Raw genomic sequence first — 10,164 nt, 5'->3', positions numbered from 1 at the left:
GAGTCACAGCTTCAGATCAGTGCAGGCCCTCCACCTACTGGAAGTTTTGTGAACTGCAGTTGACAGTTGTGCTCTGCTTCTGGAGAAAATGTGTGCTTTGAGGTCATTTAGCCTCTCTAGCCCAGGCCAGACACGTCCATCACTTCACTAGGAAGCGGAGGGGGAGGTGTGGAGGTGAGGGGCGGGGAGGCGAGGGGTGGGGACCTCGCTGGGAGGCTGCGCAGCAAGGTTGATAAGAGAAGGAGCCCACTGGTAGCATATAGCAGATCCAGCTAAGCTGGCTCCAAGTCTAAGCTCTTAGCTATCTTCCCACTGGCCTCCACAACTGTGCCGGCTGCCGCCTGCGCTGCTAGGACCATGAGGGTCATCTCTGGTGCCATCCTCGTGTTCTGCCATCTGCTGCTGCTGCACCTGGCTCTTCGCACACATGGCCTTGCCCCCCAGCCCAGAGGTGAGGGGGCCTATGTGAGGTGGGGGACATTGGACGAGTGGCCCCTGACTAACAGCCTGGGGGGCTGGGCACTGAGATGGGCAGAGATTAAATGGGATCCAGGAGGAGAGGTGAGGAGAGGGGGGCAGGGTGGCTAGCACAGGAGCAGACAGAGATGGTGACATGCATCAGGGCCAAGGCTGGAGTGGCCCTCAGTCTGTTCTGTCAGGGAACATGAGTGGGCTTCTCTCTGGAGCCCCAGAGTCTTTCCTGGGGTTTCTCAGTCCCAGGGCTGCCCTCAGGGACCATGCATGCTGCAGGGACCGCTGTCTCTTGGGACATTGAGGGTAGAAGTTACACAGAGAGCTGCTGATGTCAGAGGCTGCACTGTGCCCAGAACTGACTAAGCTCATGGCTCTGCTGGAAGGAGTCCATTTCTGGTGACCAGCCCTTTCAGCATATCCCAGACTGGACTCCCTGCTTGTTGTACCACTTCTAGAGTTTCAGTGTGGCACTGAATCCTGGAATGTCCAACTCTTCCTATACAGATGGGGAAACTGAAGCTGGACAGGGGTGGGCCTAAGACCATACAGTGAAAGAGCCCCAGAGTCCCCTGGGCCCTGGGTCTTGATCCACTTGCTCTATGTTGTGGCCATTTCTCTCTCTCTCTGGGCCTCAGTTTACCCATTTTTGTGCTCTTAGCTAGAGAGGAACAGGGAGCGGCTGCAAGGTCATGTCTAAGGTCTCTTGAGGGGCTCTGGTATTCCTGGAATTACGGTATTGTGGCTGGGAGCTGGGACCGCTGAGAGAACAGGCCTCTTCCTGAATCTCCCTTCATCCTTATCTGGGAGAGGTTGTGCCAGACTCAGTATGGGATGGAACGGCATTTCTGGCTACAGGCCCAGACCAGTAACCTTAAGAAGCAGTAGCCTCTCTCCCCACCCAACAGATGAAATGGAAACTCCTAAAGTTGCCTCCCAGGGCTAGAAGGATGTGTCTTTTTTTTGGAAGGAAATGTCTTTAGCGTGTGTCACGCTGCCAAGGTGGCTACTTCAGCCCTTCCTCAGCCCTTGGACAGCAGCCAGCAGGGTAAACTGGGTCCACTTTGGGGATTTGCTTTGATGTTCAGATGAAAGAGGCCATGTGGACAGGCACGGTGCTGGGCCTCCAGGTTGTGTCCACCCTGGAGGGCCCACCCTCTGCCCCACTGCCCAGTTCGGAGAAACAGCTGCCCCTTGTCTATGGAGCTGCTCTTGGCTCAAACCTGAGAAGCAGGTTTTAAAGGCCTCCCTGCCTTTGCTGGCACCCTGGGTGTACTTTTGCTTAAGGGATTATCAGCTCATTGTGCATATGAAGAAAATGAGGCTCAGAGAGGTAAAGTGAGTTACTCGAGGCCGAGGCCGGAATCTGAGCCTCTCTTCCCAGGAGCAGCACTGTGAGGCCTTTAGCAAGTTGATTGGCTGTGTCCTCATGTCAGCCAAGGCTCAAGATAGCCCAGCTCAGGCCCAGCTTCCGCAGCCTGAGGCCTCTGGTCTGAGTCTAAGTGGCCCCTGGTGCCCTGGTGCTTTGTCTGTGTGTCTCCGTCCAGCCTTCTGACCTCTGACCCTTGCTCTTTGCCATTTCTCTCCTTGTGCCACCAGGGCACCTCTGCAGGACCCGGCCCACGGACCTGGTGTTTGTTGTTGACAGCTCCCGCAGTGTACGGCCCGTGGAGTTTGAGAAGGTGAAGGTGTTCCTGTCCCAGGTCATCGAGTCGCTAAATGTGGGGCCCAATGCCACCCGAGTGGGCGTGGTCAACTACGCCAGCTCCGTGAAGCAGGAGTTCCCGCTGCGGGCCCACCACTCCAAGGCCGCGCTGCTTCAGGCCGTGCGCCGCATCCAGCCGCTGTCTACAGGCACCATGACCGGCCTGGCCATCCAATTCGCCATCACCAAGGCCTTGAGTGATGCTGAGGGCGGTCGCACCAAGTCCCCGGACATCAGCAAGGTACCCCCCCCCCCCCCCCGCTGGGGTACTGCTGTTTGCGGGCTCCCACTGGGTACCGAGAGCTTTGCCTGCATACACTTGAATTCTCCCATTACCCCTACGAAGTGGCCACTTACAGCTGGGGACCAGAACCAACTAAGAGAAGTGGCAGAGCTGAACCCATCTTTCCCCACCCTTCTGACCCCAGGCAAGCACTGGGTTATTTCAGTTTCGCTGACCTTGGCTTCCCAGCCAGTTTGTGCTCCTCGAAGGCAGAGCGAGACAGTTCAGATGTTTACGTGATGGTTAACGGTATGGACACTGCCACCAGCCTGTCTGGGTTCAATGCTCTGCTCCACCAAACTAGCCTCGGAGTGAGTTACTTCCTCTCACGTGCCTCAGTTTCCTCACCTATAAAACGGGAGCAACATAGCACCTTCTCAAGGGGCTCCTGGGAGGAAGAAATGAGTTCATGAGCACAAAGTGCTCAGAACAGCACCTGGCACCTAACGAGCCCCATATAAGCATTAGCTAATATTTTATTTAATAAGCCTTAGATGGGGAGGGGCTCAGAAACATGAGGCAATGTTCCCTAAGCTGCACAGTCAGTGAGGGCTCCAGGTAGAGTGCTTAACATTTTCACAGACCTTGTGTCTATGGTATAAGTTTTCAGGACTCAGCCCAGGGCCTGTGAGTCCAGTTAGGTGTCCTCTCCCCTACTGGTCCTCCCACAGGCTCCTGTACCTCCCCATTGCTGCCATTGCTGGACTGAGGACTCACCATTTACCTGCCCGGGGCCCCAGCACAGAGAAGCAGTCTTTCTTACCCCCTTCTATCCCCCACTCTCTGACACACAGTACACAACTGAGGCATGAGTGTCAAATGAATACAATCCTGCTCAGAGGTGGTGTCTCCATTTTACAGATGAGGAAGCTGAGGCACAGTGAGCTTAAGCAGCTTTCCAGCTAAAAAGTGGTAGAAATGTTCACAGACAGTAGCATATAACCCCAGCCATTACGGCCCTCAAAGAAATGACATTGGGCAGCCTGTTGGTCTTTTATTTTTATTAATTTTTTAGAGAGGGAGAGGGAGAGAGAGAGAGATAGAAACCTCAATGATGAGAGAGTCATTGATCGGCTGCAGCCCACAATCCGGGCATGTGCCCTGACCGGGAATCGAACCCCGATCTCCTGGATCCTAGGTTGATGCTCAACCACTGAGCCACACCTGGCTGGGCGAGCCTGTTGGTGTTATTTTGTGGGGTCACTTACAAGTTCTGGCCGTAGGCCCAGGTTGATGGTCCTGGTGACAGGAAGGGCATGGTGGCCCCAGAGGATCCTAATGGAGAGAGGGAAAGGGGATGATGGTGACATCGGTAGTTGTTACATCTCTAGAGTTAATGGCTTCATCCCAGTTCAAGCCAGTGGCCTGGGGTGGGCACTCGAGGAGAGTTAATCCTTTAGGTGAGATAGAGACAGAGATCGGGGGAGCTGGCACCAGACATTAGGCTTTCCACCTGGGATTCATCTGTGGGAAGTCCTATAAGGTGGAAGGAAAGTCCCAAAACTGGTTGAAGGGGGACATTAGGGACTCAAAGAGACAGTGAGCCTCAGAGGAATGCACGTGGCAGTGAATCTTCCCAGCTAGGTTTTCAGAGCCAGGAGCCTAGGCCTCTGGAGGGGAAGAGACTGTGCAAACTCACTCCCCAGGGCACCCAGGGCAATGATACCACAAATAATAGTTCTCCTTCCTGGCTTCTTCCCTGAGTCATCTCACCTGAACCTCACCAGATGAAGAAACAGGCTGGAAGGTGAACTGTAACTGAGGGGGGGGGGGGGGATTTCTAATCCAGGCCTGTCTAAATCACTATACTACAGGTCACAAGCCCAGGGTTGGGCACCCAGGCCAGGGGTGAGGACCCAGGAATCAGAAGCAGAGCCAGGTCAGAAGCCAACAAGCAGCCAAAGGGGCTGGATGCCGAGTCCCAGACTCTGGAAGAGCTGTGGGGACTCAGCTTCAGGGCAGGCTCAGGTAGGGGGTGATGAGGGCCAGGCTCAGCGCCAGGGTCCCCTCTGTCTCCCTTTCCAGAGTGCAGAACAGAGGAGCCTTGTGGGAGGACAGCAGGCAGTCTTCTCCTCTCTGGGAAGGACATACAGCATCTGGCAATGGAGGGAGAGAAGTTGCCCTCTTCCTTCGGTTTAATGGGCATCTGAGGGAATGGCTCCCTCTGCCGCCACCTGGTGCCCAAAACCGGAACTGCACGGTGTTGGGCACACCCGTTGGGCCTGTCCTCAGAGGCCCGTCGGGGGAAGGGGCGTGGGGGAGACACGCTCCTGACCTCCGCCTGCCTGGTGCCGGGGACACCCAGGGGCCCTAGTCGGATGGGAGAACACCTCAGCCTAGGCTCTCTCCGTCAGAGGAACCGGTCTCTCCTCCTCCAGCCTTGCTCTCTTCCCTGGGGCAGAAACCTGGCGGGGAATTAGATCCCCCTGCAACCAGCTAACCTCAGTCTCCGCTCCTGCCCGCGGTCCCGGGGTTTACCGCAGGGCCAAGCGCCCGCGCAGCCCAGCCCAGCCCAGCCCAGCGCCGGGAGGGGGCCCGCTCCTCACACGTGTCCCCGCGTGTCGCAGGTGGTCATCGTGGTGACGGACGGGAGACCCCAGGACAGCGTGCGGGACGTGTCTGCACGAGCCCGGGCCAGTGGGGTCGAGCTTTTTGCCATCGGCGTGGGCCGCGTGGACAAGGCCACGTTGCGCCAGATCGCCAGCGAGCCGCAGGAGGAGCACGTCGACTACGTGGAGAGCTACAGTGTCATCGAGAAGCTGTCCAAGAAGTTCCAGGAGGCCTTCTGCTGTGCGCGGGCGGCGCGGGGCGGGCGGGGCGGCGGGGGCCTTAGGGCGGGGACTGAGAGGTGCCAGCGTCTGGGGCGGGGCCAGGGCTGGGGCTGGGGCAGGGGCGCTGGTCTGCGGGCGGGTCCTCAGCCCAGGCTGGGGGCGCTGGGGAAAGGCGGTCCAAGAACGCCTTTATGTGGAGGGTCCTGTTGGGGACCCAGGAGGGGCAGGAATCCAGCGAGGAGAGGGCCTAGAAGAACCTGTGCTTGTTTGGATGTTGGGGGACGAGGGGTTGGGTGCCAAGGTGTTCGTGATGCAGGAGGGTCTGGGGGTGGGGAGGCTTGGGCTCTGGGTAGGAAAAGGTTGAGAGTCCTTAGAAGAAGGGAGGTGGGCCTATGGGCCGGCGTTGGGATGTAACCTTTCAGAAGGGGCGGGGTCTCAAGTAGGATGGGGAGGGACCAGGGCAGGACTTATCCCCATTTGTAAAATGGGTCTGAGAAAAACATGCACCTTCTTGTGAGGATTCAGTGAGATAACGCAGGGTACAGCGCTCAGTGGGTGGTATTTAACAAGTACTTGTTGAGCGTCTTGCGCATGCCCTGTTTTTCACTGCCTGTGCTGTTCTAGACACCGGGGATACAGCAGTGAACAAAACCAAAAGCAAGCTCTTGTCCCTGTGGCCTTTACCTCCTTAGCGGGAAGTTTTAGTTTTATCATCTGGCCCTGGGCTGGGGCTCTGGGGCCTGGACCCCACCCAGTAGGGTGCCTCAGTTTCCCTGGGTGTGTGAGGGCCCACCCTGGCTGAGATATCCAAGGCCCCGTGACCGTGAGGTTGAGACTCCTCTTGTCCCCACAGTGGTGTCAGACCTGTGTGCCACGGGAGACCATGACTGTGAGCAGGTGTGCATCAGCGCCCCGGGCTCCTACACCTGCGCCTGCCGCGAGGGCTTCACCTTGAACAGCGACGGCAAGACCTGCAATGGTCAGTGAGCTGGACACAGGCAGCCCTGGGCAGGGTGGGCTGGGGGAGGGGACGGAGCCTCATCTACTCCCCAGGGCACCTGAGCCTTCCCACACTGTGCCCCTGGACGGATCTGCAAAGGTGACAGATTCCTTCTAGAGTTTGATGTCAGCCAAGAATTCTCTTCTGATTTCCCCTTTTTGACACCATGGGTGGTGGGTTTAGTGTGGTGGAAGGAGTCACACAGTCTTAAGTTCAGATCTTAGTGCCACTGCATCTGAGCCGTGTGGCTTTTCAGTTTTCAATGCTGAAAAGCTTTGGCTTCATAGAGAGGGTTCTGAGGACACGCTGGGATGACGCTCAGCACAGAGCTTGGTGGGTGGCAGAGCCCAGACGGTGGCCACATGGGTAACTGTCCTTAAGCTGCATCTCCCTGCCCCCCCCCCCCACTCCCCAGTCTGCAGCGGGGGCGGGAGCAGCTCGGCCACCGACCTGGTCTTCCTCATCGATGGATCCAAGAGCGTGCGGCCCGAGAATTTTGAGCTAGTGAAGACGTTCATCAACCAGATCGTGGACACGCTGGATGTGTCGGACAAGCTGGCCCAGGTGGGGCTGGTCCAGTACTCCAGCTCTGTGCGCCAGGAGTTCCCGCTGGGCCGCTACCACACCAAGAAGGACATCAAGGCGGCTGTGCGGAACATGTCCTACATGGAAAAGGGCACCATGACCGGGGCTGCCCTCAAGTACCTCATCGACAATTCCTTCACTGTGTCCAGTGGGGCTAGGCCTGGCGCCCAGAAGGTGGGCATTGTCTTCACCGACGGCCGGAGCCAGGACTATATCAATGATGCTGCCAAGAAGGCCAAGGACCTTGGTAGGTGCTCCCTCCTGGACCCTGAACACCACCGATGGCCAGGGGTACTTGGCACAATCCAACTCTTATCTATCTTAGTGTGTATTCTGATTAGTGCCCTAAACCCAGGTTTGATTTGAATGAGGAAGGGTTGGTTCATCCATGTCTTTTTTATACTGGTGGACAAAACTGAGGCTCCAGAAATGTAAGTGGCTTGTTTTTGATGGTCCTTTAGTAAGAGGGCACTTTTCTAGTTGAATGTTCTCAAGAGCATACCAACCTCTGAAAGGCAGCCCACTTTGGGACAAACCTGAGTCTTGTGTTATTGCCTATTAAATGAGGGTAATAATAACCTCCAGATAATGGTTTTGAGAGTAAATGATATCACAAAGCTCCCAGGACAGTCAGGACAGGTCTGATATATAGTAGTATCTCAATAAAGGTTCATTTCCTCAGGTTCATTTCCAAAGGTTCATTGTCCCAGGCATTGTGCCTGCAATTCCAGAAGCTGCCACCAGGAGGTATCTGATGTTGATTTCCTAGGCATCCTCCAAGAGGCTCGGCCATGGCTGCCTGTCCCCACCTCCACCCTTACTTGTCTTGTCCCCCTTGGCAGGCTTTAAGATGTTTGCCGTGGGTGTGGGCAACGCTGTGGAGGACGAGCTGAGGGAGATCGCCTCGGAGCCCGTGGCAGAGCACTACTTCTACACAGCTGACTTCAAGACCATCAACCAGATTGGCATGAAGTTGCAGAAGAAGATCTGCGTGGGTGAGTGAGGCCAGAGCTGGCATGCATGGGAGGGGCAGGTGGGGCTCTGGGGTGGAGCATGGAGCCATCCTGGAACTGGAAGTGGGTGTGGGAAAGCAGGAGCTGGGGTGGCACCAAGGATTGGCAGAACCAGGAGGTGAGCTGGCCAGCAAACATATATTTATTGGATGCTCATTACATGAATGACACTGTCCTCAGTGCTCTCCAGGTATCAAAGCATTCCATTCTATTTGGTAGGAATATTTTTATCCCCACTTTATAGACAGGAAAACCAAGGCCAGGGGGGTGGAACAATTGTTAATAACTGGAGGATCTGGGATCTGAACCCTGCCACCTCCCCTGACCCTGCCTGGTGACCTTGCCAGCTGGTTCCCAGTGGTAGAACATGGACTCCAGAGCCAAACGTGCCTGCGTTTGCATCTTTGCTCTGACACTAACTATCTGTTGACCATGGGCAAGTTGTTTCACTTCTCAGTTTCTTCATTTGTACAGTGAGATTAATGACTTCAAACCCAAAGGATTGAGGTGAGGAGTCACCATGATGACGTAAATGTTCCTGACACCAGTGTCCTTCACATAGTAGGTGCTCAGTGCAGTGATGCTGTTATTGGAGTTCTTTATCAAGGCTCTGGGGATCAGGAAGACATTCAGGGGTCACCCTCCATTACTCCCAGGAGCTCTGTCTCAAGAATTCTGCATATCTCTGCCCCCTTAGATGTCCTAGGCCACACACTCCCTCAAGACTCCCAGGTCCTGGCCCTGAGCAGTGACTACCCCACCTCCCTGCCTGGCAACCACCACCATCCCTTGTCTTTCTCTGCTTCCTGTCCATTCCAGAGGAAGATCCGTGTGACTGTGAGTCCCTTCTGAAATTCCAGGCCAAAGTGGACGGGCTACTGCAGGCCTTGACCAGGAAACATATCCTTTCCTGGAGGCTAGTGCAGGGAAGGGGAGGGCCGGGGACAGGAGACAGGGGGAAGGGACAGGGGTCATAGGGCAGAGGCCAGGGCACTGTGCGGAGAGGAGGTGTAATGGGGTCGGGGCGGGCTCCTCCTGCCTGCTTCCTGCTGAAGATGGGCTAGATCCTGGCCAGACAGGCTGACACCAGGTATGATACTGACCTTGTCAAAAGCAGGGGTTCCTAGAGGGCAATCAGAGAAACTGAGGCAGAGGTCAAGATCTAGGGACAAGCACACACGGAGTCCTGGACACACTCAGAAAAACATGGTGCCCGTGGCTGCTCCAGTTCTCAGGCTCTTCACCAGCCCCCATCAGGTGGGGCTGGGCCTCGGGCAGCTCCCTGGCTTGGTCAGGACTAGGAGGGCAGGGCTGGGCATGCGGGGCTCATGGTACTGGCTGTGTTTTTGGAGAGCACCATTCTGAGATCAGTAGGTGGATATGTTTTGACATTGGGGAAAACACATGCTATGGGTGGGGGTGGGGAGAGAAAACCCTGGGAGAGGGGTACTCTGCAGGAGCCAGAAAGTGGGGATCCTGAGTTCAGGTCTCGCACCGTGACTGCTCTGCTCTGGTCCACCTGCACCTCTCCTTGACTCCGAGTCCACTGGAAGCTGTGAGTAAGCGACTGGCCATCATGGAGAACAGGATTGTCTAAGGCCGCTTGTCCCTGCTGTGGCTTCTCCATCTCCCTGCCCTAAGCACAGCTCACAGAGCCTTGTGTGTGTCCCCTAGAGCCTGAGTTTAGTCTAGCTTTGTCATTTAGTGAGGGGGATTTGGGAGGGACAGGCCCCTGGAATGGCACCAGGCCTCTCCCTCTCCCACCAGCCTTTGAGCCCTGCTCGGGGGAGTGTGTGCTTGAGTGTGAGTGCTGGGAGTGCATGAGTCTGGGAGCGTGTGTGTGTGAGTGTGTGTGTGCGCGCACATGTGCCTGAGGCTGAAGGTGTGTCTGGGAGCAGTGCAAGAGTGAGAGCACAGGGTGAGTGTAACTGGAATTGCGTTTGCATTTTTTAACCAAAAGCTTAATATATTCCTGTTTTCAGTTAACCCTTCCTGACTGTGAGTGCTGTGAATCTCTTCCAATTTCTGTATTCCTTTTTGAAAAACAATTAAATGTGATTTAAGTTAAGCACTGAATGGGCCAGAGGCAGTGTGGTTATTGGGGAGCAGGAGAAAGGATGGGTGAGGGTGGAGGTGATGAGAGTGATTGCAGGCTGGTGACAGTGGTGGTAACAGTGATGACAGTGACTGCTCCAAAACCCAAAACCGGCTCACCTTTGTCCTGTTACACATGATCCCATTTCCCCCTTCCAGTAACCCTACCCAGAACAGACTTGAGTCATCCCCATTTCCCAGATGGGAAAGCTGAGCGTCTGAGGATGAAGTGACTGCTCGGC

General features: G+C 55.8%; 1 protein-coding gene across 1 annotated transcript; it reads left to right on the top strand.

The window, feature by feature from the left end:
• Positions 1 to 209: 209 nt before the first annotated feature.
• Positions 210 to 9,904, top strand: MATN1 (matrilin 1). Its single transcript, XM_081144065.1, has 8 exons — positions 210 to 451; positions 2,071 to 2,417; positions 5,027 to 5,249; positions 6,084 to 6,209; positions 6,646 to 7,062; positions 7,658 to 7,810; positions 8,648 to 8,728; positions 9,376 to 9,904. Exons 1-8 carry the CDS (start codon positions 358 to 360, stop codon positions 9,423 to 9,425), a joined length of 1,491 nt encoding a protein of 496 aa, XP_081000191.1. The 5' UTR covers positions 210 to 357; the 3' UTR covers positions 9,426 to 9,904.
• The last annotated feature ends 260 nt before the right edge of the window (positions 9,905 to 10,164 follow it).

The sequence above is a fragment of the Miniopterus schreibersii genome (genome assembly GCF_964146895.1).
Source record: "Miniopterus schreibersii genome assembly, chromosome: 8".
Taxonomy (NCBI): Eukaryota; Metazoa; Chordata; class Mammalia; order Chiroptera; family Miniopteridae; genus Miniopterus; species Miniopterus schreibersii.
The sequence above is the reverse complement of the archived record's forward strand: the minus strand, read 5'-3'. Positions and strand labels throughout refer to the sequence as shown.

What these genes read in the sequence shown, in the direction of transcription:
- MATN1 (XM_081144065.1), top strand. Translation starts at nt 358, where the DNA reads ATGAGGGTCATCTCTGGTGCCATCCTCGTGTTCTGCCATCTGCTGCTG. An exon ending in GCAGAAGAAGATCTGCGTGG is followed by an intron (nt 7,811 to 8,647) that starts GTGAGTGAGGCC and finishes TGTCCATTCCAG; the next exon opens with AGGAAGATCCGTGTGACTGT. An exon ending in GCAGGCCTTGACCAGGAAAC is followed by an intron (nt 8,729 to 9,375) that starts ATATCCTTTCCT and finishes CTCCGAGTCCAC; the next exon opens with TGGAAGCTGTGAGTAAGCGA.